Source organism: Manacus vitellinus, unplaced genomic scaffold (genome assembly GCF_001715985.3).
Source record: "Manacus vitellinus isolate BGI_N305 unplaced genomic scaffold, ASM171598v3 scaffold_1_pilon, whole genome shotgun sequence".
In the NCBI taxonomy this organism is placed as follows: domain Eukaryota; kingdom Metazoa; phylum Chordata; class Aves; order Passeriformes; family Pipridae; genus Manacus; species Manacus vitellinus.
Genome location: NW_021939396.1, coordinates 17,773,542 through 17,796,628, shown reverse-complemented (window position 1 = coordinate 17,796,628; position 23,087 = coordinate 17,773,542). Strand labels below are relative to the sequence as shown.

The following is a 23,087-nucleotide window of genomic DNA, read 5'->3' as shown; positions in this document are numbered from 1 at the left end:
GGAATAATTTGAACCTTCTTAGTCACAAAAATAGATTTATGCAAACATTTTTACTTCTAGAACTGTGTACTTCCACACTTCATTCTTCAAGTTAATTGTTCCCTAAGGAAATAGGCCTGAGAATGTGGGAGTTCTGCATGCCTGAGTTTTGGTCCCTCCTTCAGGGACTGCAGGTGCATTCTGCATTGCATTTAATTTTTACTGAAACAGCATTGGAAACAGCCTGCAGTCTATTTTTCTCTGTCGTAAGAGTTTACCTTTTACATGAGGAAGGAACAAAAAACAATTTCTGAATTATTTTACATTACTAAAAATAAGTTTCATTAAAAATTAAGAAAGAGGTTAGGCTTTTATGATGTTCTAATTCAAATTCCTGGTTTTGCCAATCATTATGGGTTTTGCAACCACGTAAATGGTAGGGTCTTGACCAGACATGGTAATTTAGAATACTTAACAAAGGCATACAGCATCCTCATAACATGACATGAGAGTCAGTGCCTCCAGAATGACTAAGGAAGCTTAAATGGGGCATTTGGTTCAAATTGTCAAAATTACATACTTGCATATAGGTTGCATATTCCTTTGCATACAAAGGAATGCTGACTAATTGCCAAATGACTGACACCAAGACTGTCACCCCAGAAAGCATGTACAAACCTCATTTTTCACTAAATAGAATAGAGATTTTGTGTTACCTGGTATACTTTTGCCTGCAGCTTGGTAGCACTAAAAATTTGGCAAGATGAATTGCAAGAGGCCCATATCCTGTACACCGAGCATGTGAACTGCCCAAGCCCTAAGGAAGTTGAACATCATCTGCTGGTGTTTTGCTGGATTTGCTGTTGCAATTTGTACTTATTTTCCCAAGCAACAAATTTGCCACTGAAAAAATGATATCCCTACCACTTGCTGTGTTTTTATTTTTTTTTCTCCTTTGAAATTCTTTTATATATAATTATATGTTCAGATCTTGGAAATATTCTTTCCTCCTTGTGTCCTTTTCTATTTGACCAAAATTGATCCCTTTTCTCTCTCGCCTACACCACCAGTTCTTTTAGGAGGCAGCTCAATCAGCTCTCTGCCTGCTCTGCTTTGGGATCTAGCTGCACAGGTTGTGCAACAGATTAGCATAATGTGTTACTAAATGTTACATCATAAATGCAGACATATTCTGTCAGACATTTCTGTAGCTACCGAACTGTCTATAGCACTGATACGAAGGCATCTCCACTTATGCCACAGTTGCATTATCATTTTGACCTAATACGCACTGGCACTGAAGACAAAGAGGCTGCCTGAAACTTCCTCCCTTCCTCTCTCCCTTTCCACTGTCTCAGCCACGTCTACTCTTCTGTTGTTTTGCTTGTGTTTCCACAGGTGTTTACAGACAACTCAACCAGATCTGGAGATCTAACTGGGGATAGTTGTAACCCCAAACCAAAATAATAATAATAATAATAACAAAAGTTTAGTTACTTTTTACTAAACTAAAATGTACTTCTAAATAGATCATCTTTACTACACAATTCATTCACCTGCCAAATGAATACACTCATAGTGTGGGAATAGAAACAAGCAATTAAGAGCAGGTAGGACCAGCTGCTTCTTTTGGAGGGCCAGTTTTAAGTGATTGAGTTACAGAAATACACTTTTTTTGCACTGATACCACAGGCCAGAAAATAAACCTGGGAGAGATCCTTGTTGCACATTGAGAGATCAAATGTGTTGGAGAGATCAAACACAAATTTATTAGCCCTCCTTAGCAATAAAAAATTAAAAAAAATTGTAGAACCCACTTAAATTTGGTTTAGCTTTATAGCAAAAGGGACACACATTGCTTATTGACCTAATGTTCATATTACTCTTACCAATTAAAAAGCTGAAGAATGCTGCAAAGTTTTTCAGATGGAAATATGGGCTACAGTCTTAAGTACCAAGATATCAGATTTTTAAAGGATTCAGTTTGGTCAGTTTTCAGACCAGAGGTCTTTGTCAACAATATTGCTACAATGGGCGTGGCACAACTAAAGCACAACTAAGTAGAAACAGCATCTTCAAGTTCACAATAGTATTACTGGATGTTTGTGTTGACAATGCTTTCTGAAGAATCATAGAATCATAGAATGGTTTTGGTTGGAAGGGACCTTAAAGACCATCTAGTTCCAGCCCCCTGCCGTGTGCAGGGACACCTTCCAGTACACCAGATTGCTCAAAGCCCAGTCCAACCAGGCCTTGAACACTTCCAGGGATGGGGCATCCACAACTTCTCTGGGCAACCAGTTCCAGCACCTGACCACTCTCACAGTAAAAAATTTCTTCCTAATATCTAAACCTACCCTCTTTCAATTTAAACCCATAAGCTCTTGTCCTGTCACTACAGGCCCTTGTCAAAAGCCCCTCTCCAGCTCTCTTGCAGGTCTCCTTTAGGTACTGGAAGGCCTAAGGTAACCTAAGGCGTTCTGGAGCCTCCTCTTTCCCAGGCTGTCTTCATAGGAGAGGTGTTCCATCCCTATAATCATCTCTGTGGCCCTCCTATGGACTGGCTCCAACAGTTCCACATCTTTCTTATGTTGGGCCCCCAGAGCTGGATGCAGTACTCCAGATGGGGTGTCCAGGTGGGAGAGCAGAGTAGAGGGGCAGGATCACCTCCCTTGACCTGCTGGTCACGCTTCTCTTGATGCAGCCCAGCATACAGTTGACTTTGTGGGCTGCAACCACGCACTGCCAGGTCATGTTGAGCTTCTCATCAACCAACCAGCTCCAAAGTCCTTCTCCCCAGTGCTGTCTCCACTCAGCCTGTTTTTGTGCTTGGGATTACCCTGACCTAGGTACAGGACATCACAATTGGCTCTGTTGAATTTCATGAGGTTTGCATGGGCCCACTTCTCAAGGTCCCTCTGGATGGCAAGTAGTATAGCTCTGACTGTATTCTTCAAAATGTAATAACTATGTAATGTTAATAATTGTATTACATCAATGCCTTGAAATTTATCAGTAGACAATGAGTGTCAAATATCTTAAAGAGTAATATTACCTTTTCTGAGCACTGATACCTAAATCTGTTTTTTATAGTTAAAACAGTTCAACTGAAGAATTTGTTGTTGCTAAGTAAAACATTGTTAAATGAATGCTTTTGAGTATAGGTAATGATTTTCAATACTATGAAAATCACATTGCAGTAAAAGGTAATATTTTTATACTTCAGTTAGACTATTTGTGAGAAAAACAGATGAAAGCAGCTAGTTATCAAAACATATATCTTGAATACTTTATCAAAATGCTTCTGAATCTGAATCTGTAGCCTCTATCACTGCAGTATAATGAACAAATGCTGCCTCAAGTTGCAGCAGGGGAGGTTTAGTTTTGTTATTATGAAAAATTTCTTCATCAGAAGTGTTGTCAAGCCTTGGAACAGGCTCCCAGTGAAGTGGTGCAGTCACCATCCTGATAGAGGATTTAAAAGATGTGTAGATGTGGCACTTAGGGACATGGTTTAGTGGTGGACTTGGCAGTGATGGGTTAACAGTGATGATCTTAAGGGTGTTTTCTAACCTTAACAATTTTATGATTTTATAAATATGACCTTGGAAGAGAAAAAAACCAAACAGAACTACTTCAAACCACAGAGAAAATACATGCAATCAATACAATAACAGAGGTGCATATGTGGCTGCAATACTGGTGGCCAATCCACTTTGAAGTTTCAAAAATGCTGATCACTACAGTTGTAAACTCATTCCTTGTGCAAAGATGTAGTAGATTTTGCCTAAAATAGAATCAAGAGGGCAAAAGACTAACCATAACTTCTTCATGGTAGAAACATTGTAATGAAATGAAAACTAATTACAGTGTTTAGGGCAAGACAGATCTCGTAGGCAGAATAGTTTACATGCTAAACATCTAGTGGTGCTCAGACCATGCAGTGATTCTGCAGTTCCTGATTTAATCCTTAGTCATGGAACAGACAGATTACACATCCATTTCTACTGGCAGGTCTTGGGAGCAGGGAAGAGTGGTAATTCTGCTGAAAATTTCTTGTTCTGTGTCAGGGAAAAGATTTTATTTGTAAAAAAGTCTTGAACATAATTATCTCCTGAGTAGGAACTGATTTAAGTAGTAGAAAGGTTGATTTGAGTGTACTGTTTATATCAAGTAACCCTCAGAATTCAGCACTCCAAAATGCTGACGTTAAACTCTGATTTAATTGAGCAGCTGCTACAAGTGAATAGGAGTTGAAATAGCTCAGCACTTTGTTCCTCTGTTCTGCATGTACACAATAGATTTGGCTCAACAAAAGCATTTTTTATTAAACAGTGCCTTCATTTGCAGCTAGATGCAGCATATAATGGCACCATACTCACATTAGTATATAAGCATATTAGCTTCCAATTCTGCCTTCTCAAGGTCTATGTCACAGGTATAAATATCATTATATGGCTGTTCTTTCAGCCTCGATACGTGCAGAACGCACATCATAAGGCAGATCATCATCAGATTCAATGCCTTAGGTATTTCTTTTTCTGTTAAAATATTTTGGATCATGTTCCAGCTGGTTTTATTTCTCCAAATGTTAAAACATTCCAAGGATTGTGGGGACAAAGAATTCCAGGGTACAAATGAACACCACAAATCAAACGTCTTTCTCAAAAAGAAAGAAAAATTGTATACCTGGTAAGTTCTGCTGGAAGACTAAAGTAACCTAGTCAGCTCAAAGGTTGAGTCGGGTATCAGTGTTGGCAAACATTCAAAGGAGGGCACGGGGACATGGCTGGCTGGCACGGCAAGGACGGTGGCATCCACGATAGCAGGGACACTGAGAGGGAAGGGTCAAAAGAAGAGCAGCAAAACCACACAGTGTCACAACTAATCCTGTTTTACAGTCCAGTGGAAAAACATCTTCAAATCCACGGCTGACTCAAGATTTAAAAGTAAGAAGATCGGCTTGATCCTTGATTTTCATGCTTGGGAACGCTGAGACAAGAAAGCTGGAAGTTCATAGAGAGCTTTGCAGCACGCTGTTGTAAAGCAGTGAGCTTCCAGGAAACATAAACAACTCCGCGAACAGTGGATAAGTCCATCGCGATGCACAAGGGGCCCGAGGCCAGAGGGAAGCGATGTCCCGAGTGCCGCAGTGACGGAGCGCTGGCAGCCCCGCGCCCCCGGCCCGGCCCAGCCCGGCCCGGCCCGCCCGGCCGCTGCCGCGGGCCCTTTTAAAAGGGGGCGTGGCCGCCCGAAGTTTGCGCGAAGTATGGCGCGCGGGCCCGCGCGGTGCCGCCCGAGCCATGGCGCCCCCGGGCCGTAGCGCCGCCATGGACTCCGCTGGGCCGCCCCACCGGCAAGGGCGGCCGCCCTGCTCCGCGGCACCGCCGCCAGCCGCCTCTGGGGCGCCGCTGCCCGGCGGCCTCCGCCACGGCCGCTGCCAGGACGGCCGGAAGCCGCGGGGGAGCCGGGCCCGCCAAGCCGCAGCCAGGTACGGCGGGGAAGGGCTGGGGGACCCGGGGGCGGGGGCGGAGCGGGGCTTCCCCCGGGCGGCGGGGCTCGGCTTCCTCGCCCCCCTCTTACCCGCCCTGCAGGGGAGCGAGAAGCGGACGGAGCAGGAGGGGAGAGGGTCCAGCCGAGCCGACGGCGCGGTGCTGCCCCGCTGACCAGAAGGGCTCGGACGGAAGGGGGCGGCGGGGGGGGAAAGGGCCGCACGTTGTGCCGGGCACTGCCGGGGCTGGGGCTGCGCCGGAGCGGTGGCACCGCGGGGAAGGGTCCAACAGCAGAAACCGACCGAACGTCTTCCTGATTTCACTGGCGGAACTTCTACGCTTACTTTCGTTTGCTTCCCTCTCCTGCTACCTTCACCGACGACGGTGAAGGAAAGCGCGGGGAGCGCAAACTTCTTGGTTTGAGATCTCTTTTGTGTACGAGGTGGTTTCTGCCTCTCTGGTGCTCCTGATGAACAGGCAGTAGTCCTTTGAAAGTAGGCTCAGTGATGCTAAGGGCAGAAGTAGTACCTCTGCCTCTCAGTGGCCGAACAGGTCAGTCAGGAGACAGTAAGTGACTCCTTGTCCTGTGCCTGGAAGAGGGCTGCTGTTATCATCCCTTTCTTGATAATGTCGTTGGGCTGTAGGTATGGGTACTGTAACTTACTCATCTGAAGTGAGCACTCACATGGGCAAGAAGTACCCTGAAAACTGGAGGGGTGGTCAGCAAATGCACACAAACTGTTTATGCAGAAGAGGAGCAGGCGGTAAGGACTCTAGAGTGATTTGGGGTTACAAACAAGCCATGACATAACTAGTAAAACCAGCATGATCTAATGACTGATTCGAAAGAAAAAGGCATATGAAGTTAAGTTTGTTAAAGTGCTTTATGATAATATAAGGAGCAGTGTACAATGAATAGTAAATATTTTCCTCTTTTTTTTTTTCTGTTTCGAGAAGCTCTGTGCTAAGTGGATGAATATATGTTTGTTATAGTCTGTAGGTAAGGTCATGTCTCTACTGAAATGTAATATTAAAGTCAATTAAATTTATTTGTTACGGTAGGTTATTTTAGAAGAGTAAAATAGTTGGTTTTCATCAAGAGTAACAAGATCAGTGTAGGAGGCAAGGCAGTAGGAATGCCTGTGCAGCCTGTCAGATGTAGATGGTGTCTGCTTGTGTGCATTGGATCGCACTTCTAGCACAGAAAGGATGATAGGTAACCAGCTATATTTACAGTGCCACTCTTTATTTGCTTCATGCCCCTCTCCCCCGAGACATACAAGGAGAGAAAGAGACAGTAACTTGTTTTCCAGTAGTGAAATGAAATACCTTGAATAAGGCCTCTGCAAACTGTTAAAAGCTTGTTGACAAAGGTTACTTAAAGTCTTTTGCAGAACCAAAATGACAGTGACGTGCTTTAGCATCCTCTGGTCTTTTAATCAGTTACAAGGCCTTGTGTTCAGCTGTTAGTATAAAGCATCTCCTGTGATACATGTGATTTCTTAGAGGGAAAAGCTCTCTGAGTATTTGTCCCCCTCTTCTGGGGCAAAGGATTAACTTAGACTGCATTGTAATGTTTTGGGTCTTTTTTTTTTTTTCCCTCTAGCTTTGAGCAAAAAATGTATTTTCTCAGATGCTTTCATAATGTACTACTTAAAATTTGTGTTAATGAAAAGTGACTGCAGTTCTGGAAAGCAGGGTGTGTTTCTCTGTCAGCTCATCTAAGTAAGAGGTTTCTATAGATGAGGCTCTAATTAAACTGAACATTCAAGCTAATTCCACAGTACAGATAATCCTTAATCACACATTCCCTAAAGCCTGGAGTTGCATTTTAAAACAAAAACACATGCAATATCAGAACACTAACACCTACAGTACCTACCAATAAACAAGAAAGTTACACTCTGTTCTAGCTAAAGTTTCTAGGTAAATCCATGCCTTGAATACATACATACATACTAGCTCTTCCTATAAATTATCAATAGACCATATTTAGAAATTTTATTTCAAAGTTCATAGACCTTTTAAAAGAAATAAACTTCACACTGATATTGGTAGTACCAGATGCCAGATGCATTCTCCGGAATTTCTGGTTCTCTTTGCATTTTTATCCTCTATCACAATCATTAAAAGAAAAAATACCTTTCTAAAGTTTTTTCACTGACTTGACTGGGACACAAACAATGTAAACTGGTTAAACAGGTTTACAGCTTCCAATGGCAATACTCAGTCTCCCAGTGACTCCTTTCTCTCTTCTAAGAAATACTATAAACTGTTCTGTGTGTATCCAAAGAAATGAGTTAAGGCACAGCATGTGAAGAGACTTGCCTCCCTGAGCTTGGAAATGTAACAGAGCAGCTGTTAAACTGTTCAGAGAGACAAGCATGAAAACAATAAAGGTAAAAGTACTAATATTACATTAATAAAATTGAGATAATTTATTGTAGAAGTTAAATTAAAAATAAGAATAAAAAGGTTGGGTTTTGTTTCAGAAAAGTGCAAATGTGGTTTTAAAGCATTTATGAAGAACTGTTCTTTTAAGAAATAATGCATAGTCCATGCAAAGGAAATGAACACAGAGCCCTAAGCAGGGAAGAAAAACTAGAGTAATAGGTAGGCCTGGATTCAGAACACTGCATAAAGAGACTAAACATTTGGAGTAGTTAGAATTTGCCAATAAGTCTTATCTAATGCCAGGGGATCCATCTCTAATTAAAACAGAGGTTTGATTTCAACTGAAGCATTGTAATCATTGTTACAGCTTCCACAGCACCCATTACCAGGGCACAGGTGGTTTGTGAAAGCCAGCAAAATTCTTGCCAGAAGAATTCTACAGTCATAAGAATTCGTTTCTTATGTAACTGACAGAAACTCCATAAAGAAAATAGCATGGGAGAACCATGGTCTAATTGCCTTGCACAGCATGCTTTGCCTAGGTGAGGAAAAACTACAAGTATAGTGCTGTCAAAAAGGCATGTTAAATTCCATACACAGAGAAACACACCCTGCTTTCCAGAACTGCAGTCACTTTTCATTAACACAAATTTTAAGTAGTACATTATGAAAGCATCTGAGAAAATACATTTTTTGCTCAAAGCTAGAGGGGAAAAAAAAAAAGACCCAAAACATTACAATGCAGTCTAAGTTAATCCTTTGCCCCAGAAGAGGGGGACAAATACTCAGAGAGCTTTTCCCTCTAAGAAATCACATGTATCACAGGAGATGCTTTATACTAACAGCTGAACACAAGGCCTTGTAACTGATTAAAAGACCAGAGGATGCTAAAGCAAGTCACTGTCATTTTGGTTCTGCAAAAGACTTTAAGTGACCTTTGTCAACAAGCTTTTAACAGTTTGCAGAGGCCTTATTCAAGGTATTTCATTTCACTACTGGAAAACAAGTTACTGTCTCTTTCTCTCCTTGTATGTCTCGGGGGAGAGGGGCATGAAGCAAATAAAGAGTGGCACTGTAAATATAGCTGGTTACCTATCATCCTTTCTGTGCTAGAAGTGTGATCCAATGCACACAAGCAGACACCATCTACATCTGACAGGCTGCACAGGCATTCCTACTGCCTTGCCTCCTACACTGATCTTGTTACTCTTGATGAAAACCAACTATTTTACTTTAGGGACACAGGGCATATGACCTGTGAGGAGGGAGCTGAGCTTTAGTCATGCAGAGGAAACTAAGGCAGCCTAGAGGCAATCTAATTATGACATGCATCTATCTAAAGGAGTGCACTCTTCTCAGTAGTAAGAAATCAAGAAGTGGCAATGGCCATGAGTTTTAGCTTGGGAGATTCAAATTAGGCTACAGAAAAAACTTTGCACAGAGTGGTCCATCACTGGAACAGGTTTTAAGCTGACTTGATTTGATGTTGGCAATAATTCTGCTTCAAACTGGAGGCTGGAGTAAATATACTTTAGAGGTTTCTACCAGATAAAACTTTGAATCTGTGAGGATATAGTTTCATACCTGGAGTCTTGTGGTTCTTCCCTCCTGGACGTTTTCACCTCACTTCTGTCTGTGGTCACTTAATGGAGGGAGAAGATACACTGCACAGAAAGTCTTGACTTTCTGCAATATGTGTCTCATTAAGTACAAAAGTTAAAAATCAGTGATTCAGAACTGTTTATTCAAATATTCCTCTGAACCAGTCTGTCAGCAAAGTTTTTCTAGCCACCTCCTATTAAGCTGTTGTTGTTGTTTTTCTCCCTCAGTTTCAACTTGACTGTTCATTTCTGAACCATGTGGCCTGTGGGTTTATTTACATTTCTTTCTTACCACCTTTGAGTCTTGATTGGTAAGATTACCATACGCACTATATCCAGTAAGCTGTGTGGCTTGTCAGTCCTCTGTACTGTGGTCAAGGTGGCAGCAGTGCATTAGACAAATAAATGTGCAGAGCCAAGTTAAAATACATCTTTCAAGCCCTGCTGTAAAAGTCAGTGTCTTCCTTTCTAAAAATCTGCCTTAGAAAAGAGCAAACATAAGAATAAGGTAGGTCATTTCCTCACTTCATCTTTATTCAGTACTTCACTTTTAAGAAATTAACAGGTGTATGATAAAGTATGAGAGAGGATTCAAACTGGGGAGACACACTTCTGAGAGTTTTCTTGTACACACTGTTCCAGATGAAGCACATGTGAAATGTACCAACACCCTTTATAAAGACATTAATGCTTCGCTTTCGTGTCTGAAAATACTTCAGTTGGTACAGGCATAAGAAGCAAATGTGATCTTGGAATGTATCAGGCTGGTGACTCAGTCATCTTGTGATATGTAAATGTATGCACAATCTCTTCTTCAGACTTATGTGCTACTAGTATATAGGATTTTTGGACTATTCCCTTGGTGTGTGTGATGATAAATGATCTTTTCATGTTCTGCTTTGTGCCATTACATCTCCTCCTGCTTTTTTTTCTCCAAGCCTTGGGGCTGCAGAATTTGTTGTGTCCTTTTGCCCAACCTTTGCTGTTGATTGTCCTTTTGAGTCAGTCTGCTGATATGCAATTGAACTGTGTTAAAAACTAGTCCATTGGGATCTCATTAATATACCCCTCCATATTCCTAGTTTCTATTTCTCTCTCCCCTTTACTGAATTTTTTACATGTTTCACAACTCTTAATCCATTTTTTACTGTTCAACAGGGTTGTGATGTATTGGATGTTTTACTGAAGTTCAGTTTATAAACTAATCTAGCAGATGACTGAAACAAATATAATCTAATGGGTTTTTTTATTCATACTCTGGTATCTTTTGACTGTATTACATTTTTAATGTGTCATGTGTTTTTATTTTGATTTTCTGGTTAATTTCAATTTCTAACATTCAAATAGTTTAGAAGGTCATGTTTTATTGAGAACCTGCATGCTTATGGCAGCATTTCAAGTCACTACATGTATTGATAATAATTTTCTGTTAATCAGTAAGCAACACACCCTGCTGTGTTGTATGTGTAAATCTCCCTCTGTTTTGATTTAGTGGTGGCATCATTTATCTGTATTGCCTGCCAGAAAAATGTGGGAGGAATCATAGTTAGAGAACTCAAATTGCAAGTAAGGTTGTTTAGTCCTGCTTAACATAGGGAAGATGATGATTTCAGGCTAGGTTTTTGAGTGCTTTATTTAGCTGGACCGTGGAAATGTCCAAGGATGGAAACTGCACAGCTACTCTGGGCAACTAATTTTTTTTTACCTTCTTCCCAGTCAGAAGCTCTCCTGTTTGTCCATTATGTCTGTTGTCTTTTGTTCTCCCACTGTGTTACTGAAGAGCCTGACTCTGTCATCTTGACACCTATGGGGAAACTGTCTAGAAGGTACAGGATGGCTGCTGTTCCAGTCCTTCAAAATCACCTCTGCTTCAGGCTGGAGAGACTCTGTTCTTTTAGCCTGTTCTCACAGCCCCTGTCTACCTTAGTGGCCCTTCACTGAAATAGTTTTTGTTTATCTATGCCTTTCTTATATTGAGCGGGGTGGGGGGAGAGCAGGACAGTGACACTAGAGCCAGTATTTCAAAAGCAGTCTGAGTGCCAAGTTAAGGATAATAGTTGCTTCTCTCCAGTGCTCTGTCTGCTGGCCACAGTTAACACAGCTGAGGATGCTGTTATTCCTCCTTTTTTCCAGGGCATGCTGCTGGCTCTTGTCCAGCTTCTGCCTACCAAGACCCTTGGGTTTTTATACCCTTGGGTTTTTATCAGCAGAGCTGCTCCTTGGCTGGGTGGTGCCAGCCTGTACAGCACAAAAGGCTCTTCCTTCCCATGCAGAAGACTGTTGCCTTGTTTAATTCCATAAGGTTCCTGTCAACTTGTTCCCCCAGTCTGTCCAGGTCCCTCTGAATGGCAGCCCTGTCATCATGTATGTTGACTGGTCCCCCCAGTTCATTGTTACCTGCAAACCTAATGCAATAAATTTGTTCAGCAAGGTGTTTACTGAAGCACTGGGTATAACTTCACATACACAGCACATCCTTTTGCATGATAGCAGGGCAGTTGTCGTGCACAGGTCAGGAGGATGAGCTAATTGACTTTGCACTTTTAGAAAAAGTAGATATCGTTGGCTTAAGTGAGATAAGGCAAAGTGTAAATTCTCAAAGATGTTGATATTGCTGCTTGATGGTCAAACTGCTCATGTGGTATTGTGTAGACTTGAAGATGCACAACTAAATGGGCTTAAATATCTGAAAGAGGCAAACAATTATTATTGGAAAAGTTGACTAACTGTATCAATAGAACAGCCAAGATTTTTGCAAGTTTTCATTAATAGATACATTTGGTCTGCAGAGAGTTTGTACAGTACGTGGAGATTTGCAGTTAGGTAGTTTCTCATGTATTAAACTATATAGATGTATTTCAGATGGACCAGGAAAGGAAACTTACTGTTGATTAACACATTTTGTGGCGTAATTTGAAAATGTGATAAAGCATTTCTGTTTACTTTTAAATGTGAAGTGTCGTGCATGAGCTGCTTTGTCTCCTAGCCATTTGGAGAAGTGGCCTGTCTTAAGTTTACTTCTATTCAGTTGTTTTCCATCCTGAAATCATGCATTAAGTTATTTCTGCCTATGTGCTATGCAGCAGGCTGAATAGAAGAAAAGAGGGGCATGTGTTGGGGGCATCACAAAATGAACTTGAATCTGTGCTGTATCTATGTTGCAGGAAGAAGTTGTTCTGATGTTTAAAGTGCTGAGGCAATGATAGCAAGGTCCTGGATGCATTTAACCTGAGGGTTTGATTGAGAAAAATGTGAACAGAAACATCATGTGGAGAGCAGTGATAAGGATCAAGAATTTTGAGAGCGTGACTTGCTTGGAAACACTGAATCACAGAATAAGTAGCAGTTGCTTATCAAGAGGAGACTGAAGGAGGCATTGTTTATAACACTGTCTTGGTCTGGAAACCTACCATTTTGGCTAGAAAACTGTAGGCTCCAAGCATCTTGTAGGTTACTATTAGGGCCTCTTTGTTTCTGGTTCCTAAGACATGGGAAGATAACTGAAAATCATCATCATGGCTAGGCTTTGCGAATGAAGATTTGGGAAAGGCTCTATCCACACTTGTTACAAGCACACTGGTGGCTAATAAGGCCAGTACGAGATAAGACATATCCAATTGCAGAAGGCAGAGCAGAAAGACTCCTTAGGTGGTAAATTCTGCAAGGCACGATTCTTTCTGCGTTGCCTTTTCTCCTCGAGAGTGATCCTGCGTGCGTTCTCAAAGGAAGCAGCAGCATTATAGATGGTGTGTCTCCAGGCCTCCCAATTGGAGACCAGAGTAGACCAGTTATGTTGATCAATATGGCCAAGGCTGAGATGTTGTTTCAGGGAGTCCTTGCATCTTCTCTTCGGGGCTCCTCTCTTGCAGCAGCCTGTGGCAAGTTCACCATAAAGCAAGATCTTAAGGAGGCAGTGGTCCTTCATCCTTGAGATGCGCCCTGCTCAGCGCAGCTGTGTTCTCAGCAACATGGCCTCAATACTTGTGACTGCTGCTTGTTCTAGAACAGATGTATTGGTCACATAATCTGACCAGTGGATGTTTAGGATTGTATGAAGACAGCATTGATGGAAGCGTTCTAGGAGTCGCAGGTGGTGGCGGTAGATGACCCATGATTCAGAACCATACGAGAGTAGACAGCACTATGGCTCTGTAAACACTGATCTTTGTACTTTTCTTCAAGTGTTTATTACACCATACTCTATTATGGAGTTTTCCAAAAGCACTATATACCTTTGCTAACCTGTTGTTTTTCTCTTCGTCAATCTTACCATCCAAGGAGATGAGGCTGCCTAGGTAATTAAACTGCTGGACTGATTTGAGCTCTGATTGGCCAATGGTGATATGGGGATGATGGAAGACTTCCTGGGGTGCAGGTTGATAGAGAACTTCTGTCTCCTTTAAACTGACTTCCAGCCCAAAGAGCTCAGCAGCGTCTGCAAAGCAGGATGTTAAACACTGCAGAGCTGCTTCTGTGTGTGCAACAAGGGCGGCGTCATCAGCATAGAGCAGCTCCCAGACAAGATGGTTTAAGGTCTTAGTGTGGGACTTCGGTCACCTTAGGTTGAAAAGGCTTCCATCAGTACGATATCGAATGTAGATACCATCCTGATCATCGAGGTCTGCCGTGGCCCTGAAAAAGATTGTGAATAGGGTTGGTGCAAGAATGCAGCCTTGTTTCACTCCATTAGATATTAGAAAGGGCTCAGAAAGTGCATCACCATATCTGACTTGGCCACGCTGATCCTCGTGGAGTGAGATAATCATTTTAAGGAACTTGGGGGGACATCCTAAACGTTCCAAAATCTGCCACAGACCTTTTCTGCTCACAGTATCAAAAGCCTTGGTGAGATCAACAAAGGTTACGTAGAGACCTTTTTTCTGTTCCCTACACTTCTCTTGCAGTTTTCTGAGAACAAATACCATGTCTGTGGTACTTCTGTTGGCTCTGAAACCACACTGGCTTTCAGGTAGAATTCCTTCTGCTATAGCGGGTATTAGTCTGTTCGAGAGTATTCTTGCCAGGATTTTGCCAGCAATGGAGAGCTGAGTAATACCACGGTAATTTAAAGAGTCTGATTTAACTCCTTTCTTCTTATACAAAGTGATGATGACTGCATCACGAAGGTCTGATGGTAGTTCACAAAGTTCCCAACAGCGTAGTAAGAACTCGTGAAATTTAGCATGGTGTGCTTGGCCCCCATGTTTCCAGATTTCAGGTGGAATTCCATCAACCCCAGCTGCTTTGCCAATTTTCACCTGCTGTATGGCCTTAAGAGTTTCTCCCAAAGTGGGGGCAATATCCAGTTCATTCTTCACCAGTTGTTGTGAGATGGACTGAATTGCTGAGTCTTGAATTACACGGTTGGTACTGAAGAGAGTCTGAAAGTGTTCAGACCATCGATTCAGAATGGAGGTTTTATCTGTCAGAAGCGTTTGACCATCAGTACTGAGTAGAGGGTTTTGGACCTGGTATGTAGGTCCATATGCTGTTTTCAGGGCCTCATAGAATCCTCTGTGATCACCCATATCTGCGCAAAATTGAGTTTTTTCAGCTAGGTTGATCCACCACTTGTTCTGGATGTCACAGAGTTTCTGTTGGAGCTTGCTGCATGGAAGACAAAAGGTTGCTTTTCTTACGTGGCAGGAAGGCAGTGCAAGGTGTGCTTGATGAGCAGTTCTCTTCTTCCTCAACAATTCCTGGATCTCTTGACTGTTTTCATCAAACCAGTCCTTGTTCTTCTTGAAGGAGAACCCGAAGGATTCTTCAGAGGACTGCTGGATGCTGTTTTTAATATGGTACCGAAGTGCTTCAGGAGAGGGATCTATAGAATCTAGAGAATGATTTTCGAGCCCAGTTTGAAGATTTGCCTGGAACCTGTCTGTCACTGTGGCTGATTGGAGATTGTTAACTTGGAGTCTCCTCCTTGGGATACTGCCCCTTTTAGGTTTGAATTTAAGACTGAAGTTGAGTTTACTGTGCACAAGTAACTGAAAATAATATTCCTGTAATTAGCATAAGCGTATCTAACTGCAGAACAGGGAGAAGGGTTAATGAGACAGTTGCTGACTGTGAGGTAGTCCCTGCTGTTAGGAGTGTCAGGTCACCAGGTCTTATGGAATATAAAGATTTCCTCCTTTAATCTCTTTTGTTCCTTTATGAATAGATTAAAATGATCTAATTGTTATTGAGCAGAACTAATCTAATAAAGATGTAATATCTGTACTTCCCCTATTTTATCAATTAGCAATATGTTCCATGTACTGCTAAATAACAATGTATTTGAGAATATTTCAAAGACTATTTTTCTTACTTTCTCATCATTCGTTACCCCATATGTGCTGCATTAAGATCCTGTGAAAAACTGTGTTCTAGACAAGAATTTTACAAAGTTGCTGCCTATTTCTTTGTTTTAAACACTGTAACTCTGATGCATAAATGTGCAATTTTTGTTAGGTGGTGTGTATATGTGGATAAATCATCTTTTTCTTATCTTCTTGACCATAATAGGCTAATTTATTAGTTTTAAACAGTTTACAATAATCATTGACTTCCTTGCTTTTTCTCAGAGAATACTTGTTTGGTATATTAATTTATTCGTTTGCAAAAAGTGACTGTTGTAATGTCTGTTGCAATGTTTCTCTGCTGATGATATTCTATTCACTTTAATGTAAGTTATTTGAGATTTAAGCTTATCTTGCAGAAAAATAGTAGGGTAAAGGAAAATGAGTACATCTTGCTCTATGCAGAGCTTGAAGATCCTCTTAAGCAGTTCCTAGCCTGTATACTAGTTCTCTTTACCAGCTCTTAGTGCCAGAAGTCCAAAGGATGTGCTAGAAGCATCAGCAAACAACAAATCAAAGGCCAACAATTCAGCTCAGACGGCATACTAAGAAATGAGAAATGTCACTCTTGTCATAACAATTTGAGCTAGCAGTGCACCAGGAATGTTTTCACTTGACCAAAATTCAGTGGCATAGGGCCAAATAGAGGCAATATTAGAATCTCTCCTATAAATGTTAAATTTTAACTTCAGTTGTCTTCAATTTTCAGTTGAATAATACCACTGATTATTGCATATCTTAAGGACAAAGCTGCCTCATTGAAAACTGTATGTTCTTAAACCATAATGTTCATAACCTTATTTTATATAAATATGTTGGAACAATAAGTCCTTCTCTCTGTTTATGTTGATGATCATATGTAATCATTCTTATGCTACAGTCTTAATCCTGAGTTTCTGTGCCACACATTCAGACTAAATATTGGTCTGGTGTCTTTGTGAACACTGCCTTCTGCATCTTTCTAGTTCTAGTCTCTGAAATCCTAGGCAGTTGAAATATTTTTTGTCATTTGTGGATCTGACATTCACTTTATCACTTCAGTGTTTCCAGCTGTTGTGGAGGCTCAGTCCTGTTTAAGGTAGTTAAGAATTAAAGCATCAACCCTGATGTTGCTAAAGGGTGGGTCTTGTTTCTGTCTAAAACAGCACAGCTAAGAGCTCTGATAACCTGGCACCATAGATCCTCTTGCTAAACAAGTTATTCTTGACTCTTGAGTTTGTGCATAGTATGGTCAGTGGCAGCAGGTTTTTCTTCTACCTGTGGTCTGAGAACATCAGCCTTCAGTAGTCTCACTGGCTTGCTACTGGCAGATGAAGTAAGGATTGAGTGTAACCTAACAAGATGATCTCCTGTGCAAGAGGGTTATCAGGAAAATAGATAACATGAAAGCACAAGACTGATTCTTGTTGATGCTGAGGACTTTTCAGACTGCTGCATTCTATGCTGGTAGTTGTTTCTACTTTCATGTGCTTCCTAGAATACTGAGGGCACTGGAATGGCTGAAAGATGGGTTTACTTTCCCCTCAAAAATAAATAACCTGCTCTTTCAGTGAGAGAGAGGCTTTGTAGTGTGTCATCAGGGAGGTTGAGTTCATGTCTCTACTGCTCTGACCTATTTTCACAGTTGAAATATCTCCTAGTTTTGTTTCCAAGAGGTTAGGTGAAATCAATGTGTTCTTTATGAACAGACAGCTCAAGCACTTGGGCTGTGGGCAGAGGTGTGGATTTTAGTAGCTGGGCCAGATGGGTACTCAGCACACACGTAGCTTGGCATTCCATGCCTCCATCTCCTCTTGACTCCAGAGACTTAAATCATGGTAGGTTATGAAACACTTGAAACCTGTATCCCATGAAAGTGAGCTCTGATGGGAAGGGTAGGATTTACTGTCTTAAGTATGTGAGGGGATGATGTTAACCCTAACTGCAGATTATAAGCTCCTGGAAATTTTGTGTTAGGAGTTCTTCTGGCATCTGCTTTGCTACAAAGTGCCCTCAACAGGGAAGGCCTTCCTTCCTCACCGCTACCCTCTGGTTGCTCTTACTTTCCTGAAGTTACCAGATTGCTCTGAAGTCTCTGAAGATGGTGAAGGGCCTAGAGGGGAAGCCACACAAGGAGTGGCTGAGGTCAGTGGCCTCAGTTTGGAGGAGACTGAGGGAAGACCTCATAGTGGTCTACAGCTTCCTCATGAGGAGAAGTGGAGGGACAGGCACTGGTCTCTTCTCTGACCAGTGACAGAACCTGAGGGAGTGGCCTGAAGCTGTGTCAAGGGACATTTAGGTTGGATATTAGGAAAAGGTTCCTCCAGAGGGTGTTTGGGGACTGGAGCAGGCTTCCCAGGGAAGTGGTTACGGCACCAAGCCTGCCAGAGTTTAGGAAGTATTTGGACAATGCTCTCGGACTCAGTGGGATTCTTGAGGTTGTCCTGTGCAAGGCCAGGACAATGATCCTTATGGGTCCCTTCCAGCTCGGGATATTTTATGATGATTCTGTGATTCGAAGTCTAAAGTAGCAGGTTCTTCCTTTGTGAAATAATTTTCCATTTTCATTTCTGGCATAAGGAACAGAAGTGGTTATTCGTGTAAGACTTTATTCTACTTTAAGTTACTGGAGAGGGAGAAGATGGTTTATTTCAACCTCTTGAATAGTACCTCTCTGCAAGCTCTTTAGACACTTAGAGTAGTAAGAAGAAGAAGGAAACTTAAGTTTGGGTTGAGGAAAAAAAACAACCTACGCTTGGCTATATACAAATGAAGTGTGGGGCTTGTTTATTTCTATCTAATGGGGTTTTATTTATTTAGAATCTTTAGTGTTTACGTACAGGCTGCATGTTTGCTACAGACAGGATAATTATGAAGTTTAACACTAATACTCTTTGTTTTATGAAAAAGCTGTAAATACTCTGTACTTATCAAACAGCAACAAAAAATCTCCAGTGATCAGATTGAACACACAGGAACTATAGATCATCTCCCTTCCAGATGAGAGCAGATTGGGTATGATATAGAATCAATTAACCACAGTAATTCCAGGGATGTTACTTGCCTGATAGGGTCAATCTGCTATTTAGTCTTTCTTCATAAGTTGCTTCCTGGATAGCAGCAAGTACTTATGCAGTTAGTTGATTTCCAGTTATCAGTTGTTTGTATTGGTTGAATTCTTAAAGCATTGCAGAGGAATGAAGTCCCTATTTTAGCAGCTGGTGTCTGTTAGAATCAGCAGGAGCAAGCTGTGTAACTGGTGAATTAGATGTCTGCCCACGGGGCTGTATCAGCAGCCTGTGACAGTACTGAAGAGGAAAATGAATTTAACACGCGCGTTGCCTCAATTTTTTTCAGACGCTGGCCAGAAGAAGACCCCAGACAAGAAAGATGGGCGACGAATGTCTATTCAAAAGCCTAGAGGGACTCTTGAATATTCTGTAAGTCACTGATTTTTATTGTTAGAATGTTATTTCAAAGCAAGTGCAGACTAAAAAGTTTCCTTACAAAATATAAGCAAAACTGTAATGTTCGTTATCTTTAATCTTGGAATTCTGTGCATCTGATAGTTTAGTTTGACAGAAATTAAATTAGGGAATTAGCTAGTAGTACTTGAGGAGTAATGCTATTTTTTCCCTTTAAATGCCTTTTTTTTCCCTTAAAAATCCCAAACTAATCAGTCTGTTGACTGGTTCACTTTTAGGGAACTAGTTGGAAACAATAAATAACAATAGTTACATAATCATGTGCAAGTTCTCTGCTTTCAGCATTGTTATAAGCTGTTGCTGCCAGGAGAAATAACAGAGTTAAGTTTGGAAGGGAAGCTATATCTTGATACTGACCTTCTGGTGGTCTCCTAATGATTTCCCTAGATCTATACCTTTTACTGTATAACTCTGTTTCTGCATCAGTATCTGAAAATGGAGCCATGTTCTGTTCTTGAAATGACCCTCAAACTGTGCTGCAGTCAGCTTTTCACATTTGTGGTTACTAAGGGAAACAGAAGTGAGAAGTATCTGTCTTGTGTTATATACGGGAAATATAATTAAGCCTATAAATAATGCTTATAGAATTGATGTTAAAATAGGGAAAGTGTCACAGTTGTCTTTGAACGCTTTTGAAGCTGGACATGATAAATAAAAATGAGAACTTTTTTATAAAAGGTCTTTACTTGACCTCTTGATGTTCTCTTATTCCAGGAGTAAGAGATGGGGGAGATGGAAGAACTTAACTCTTAATGTTCTATTAAGCCAACCTGTGATACTGCTTAAATACTGAGAAGGCTGTGATAGTCATTTGAAGAGACAGTATGTGTGTATTGGGAGCAAGAAGCACTTCATTAGTGTGGCTTTTATTAGAATTTGAATATAATTCCAGCTTATACTAAAGGCTTCCTTGAAGTTTAAATTCAAAACAGAAATTCCTGCTGCTTGGGTTCTAGCAGCTGAAGAATGTTAATATAAAGGTGACTGTTTCTATTACATTAACTCCATTATGTCTGAAATAATAGGAAAAAAGGGTTAGTTGTAGGTCTATATTACTGGCATTCATACTCAAATCCCTTAACTTGGCTCTTGCCACTATGTGCATGCTTTTACTTTGGTATATAAGATTCCAGGCAAAGTTAAAGCAACAAGCTTTCCTTTTCTTAACCTAGTATGTTTGTGTCAAGTTGTCATATACTTCTGCAGGTTTCTGTGTTCCAGTGGGTGGGGTTTTAGAGCCCGAAATAGCTTTCTTAGTACATCCTGAAGGATGCATCACTTCCTTGTGAGTCAAAAAGATGATTCACAAGAATCAAAGCTTTTTGTCATTAAACTTAGTCCAGCTTCTAAAGGAGCCTGTTGCATATATGGAACATGGTGCATTTCAGCTTCACAAATGCTCTATTCTGATGGCTCTTGCAGTACATTTCACTCATGAAGCTCATGAAGTGCTTCAGTAACATCAAGTTTTTGGAGCTTTTGGTTGAATGTTGGGCACATGTATTTTAATAAAATACACAGATCTAACCTCTAGATACTGAGCTTATGTTCACTACGAGAGATCTGGCAACTATTGTGTTAATTTGCTACTGTTGTTATTTATGACTTTATTCTATGTGGAGAGATGCACTTACTTATGTCTGGTTTCTGGCTTAATCCTACTGCCTCTGACTGTGACAACACACACATGTATTAATCTACCTGCCTGTGTTGCTTCTTTGAGAAGTAGTAGAAGGATGAAGGCAAAAACCAGATTCCCCTTCACCTCCCAGTATTGTTGAAAAGTTAGTGGGCTTTTTTTCCTTTATTAAAATATAATTTAATGTGTTAGTTTTTCCAGTGGCTACATGGTTTTAGAAAGGAAGGTCTTGTATTCCTGAAATTTGGAGTGAGATGATATTTTGCTCATGCAAACTATGGGTTTTTAATGTGGACTTCACATGAGACTTTTTTAAAAAAGAAAATAGTTACTATGGGGATAAATAAACAATAAAATATATTTTCACTTAAAAGCTAAAACCAAAAAGCAATTAATGTTTAAGATTCTCATCTAAAATTCCCAAAATGTAAAAACTTGAAACTACTGTTCTGTATGTTACACCAGAGAGAATATATCAGCAGATATGGTACTGATTGAAAACAGATATGGTAGTAATTGAAGGAAGTAAGTCCTAAACTGCCTCTAAAAGATACAGAAAACTGGTTTGTTTTTGCTGATATTGCTTAGACAGTGAACAGATATTTTTTTTTAAAGTTCATATAATTTCTCCTTCTCTAAATGTCAGTTGACAGATTAGATGCAAATTGATATTATCTGTTATTTCAGAATTCACAGTTGGTGCTTTCAGCACACAGCTGATGAATGTGAACAGGCTCAGAGAACCAACAGAGCAAATAGTTCAGGTGAATTATTGTTACTAGCTAGAACTTTCTTGAGTCCTTTTTTGGATTCTGGAAGTAGCATCTTTACATTGCTTAACTGACATAACTTCATTACCTTAACATTGCATTGGAAGCCTTTTGCGTTACATGTACAAACATAAGCAGTGCCTACCTGCAGGTGTTAGAAGAGCCAACTACAGATAAATGGAGCATAAACAGACAGTGCTGGCCACTGATCACCAGTGATTGTAGCATGCTAGTAGTTTTATGACTTCAAGGAAAGACTTATCACTGATCTTCCTTTTGAGAAGAAAGAAATAACTGAGGTTCTGTTTTCCCGATGTTGTATACTATATACATTAGTCCTATTAACAATTAGTTGATATAGTGATAATCCAGTATTTTTAAAGGCTTGGATACAACACCAAAGTGGTGGTGTCTGCTCCCCTGTGTCTCCACCCTTCATTCTAGTCTTCCCATCTATTTAATTTTGTTAGTTCATTTTAATACTCTTAAACTATTGTTTTGTTGTTTTCTGGTTGTTGGACATCTAGTCTTGAAATAAGAAAATAGTAAAATTCTTTCTACACTCTGATTCATATATATTTGATGTATAATTTTTAATGGAAGAATAAGTGAATTCCAAGCATTGAGATGCAATGACAGTCAAGTTCATTAAAATATCAGTAGAGAATTAGGTTTTAAATAACTTTGCCAACTGTTAAGTTGAGGGAAATGAAGGCAGTTTGAACCATAGCTAATGGTGACTGAAGCTCTGTCTAATGGTACACACATGGGCAAACATGGGTACATAAGTAGTGCTCTGTAAATGGAAAAGGGGTAGTGAGATGCACCTCTGCTCAAATAGGGACAGAATGATTTGAAGAGAATGTTTGATTAGGGATTTTATTGGAAAAGGAAAATGAAAGGTAAGGATTTTAAGTGGCTCTTTCTGTATCTAGTAAAATCCATAAAAAACTGATTTTGATGAACTTAGAATTTTAAACTTATTTATATTTATATGTAAGTGACAACATAAGGTCAAAGTAACAGGAAAATAAGATATTATGTGTTTTACCTCTGTGTAAGAGTTGATGACAAGAAGGTTTTGCTATTGAGGAAAGCTACTTATATTTTTAAGGAACCTTTTCAACAAAAGTTATTGTGCAAAGCAGAGTGTGTGAATCTATGCAGTGCTGAATGAGCAATCCTTGTTTTCTTTTAACACTTCTATTAATTAGTGTCTTTCAGTCTTTATACTGAAGCAAGCAAAACCAGTGCATGATATGTATTGAACCACTTCAAGGCACCAGCTGGCCTCCTCAGGTCCATTTTTGACTGTTATAGGGAATAAAACTGTTTACATGTCTAGTGGGTCTCCTTTCTCCAGCAGTGTACTTGTATTGGAACAAATCTTGCCATTCTGTTAAT

General features: G+C 40.5%; 1 protein-coding gene across 7 annotated transcripts in view; it reads left to right on the top strand.

Moving 5' to 3' along the window:
- OXR1 (oxidation resistance 1) overlaps positions 1 to 23,087 on the top strand; it is a 229,544-nt gene that overhangs the window by 149,136 nt on the left and 57,321 nt on the right. For 4 of the 7 annotated variants that reach the window (XM_018077523.2, XM_018077529.2, XM_018077539.2 and 1 more), the window contains one exon: positions 19,147 to 19,229. In XM_018077523.2, the coding sequence (XP_017933012.2) occupies positions 19,147 to 19,229 (83 nt within the window). Of the gene's footprint in view, positions 1 to 5,451; positions 5,471 to 5,775; positions 6,024 to 6,102; positions 6,236 to 19,146; positions 19,230 to 23,087 lie in introns of those variants that run through there. The other 3 variants (XM_018077568.2, XM_018077558.2, XM_018077547.2) reach the window with 3 other exon arrangements.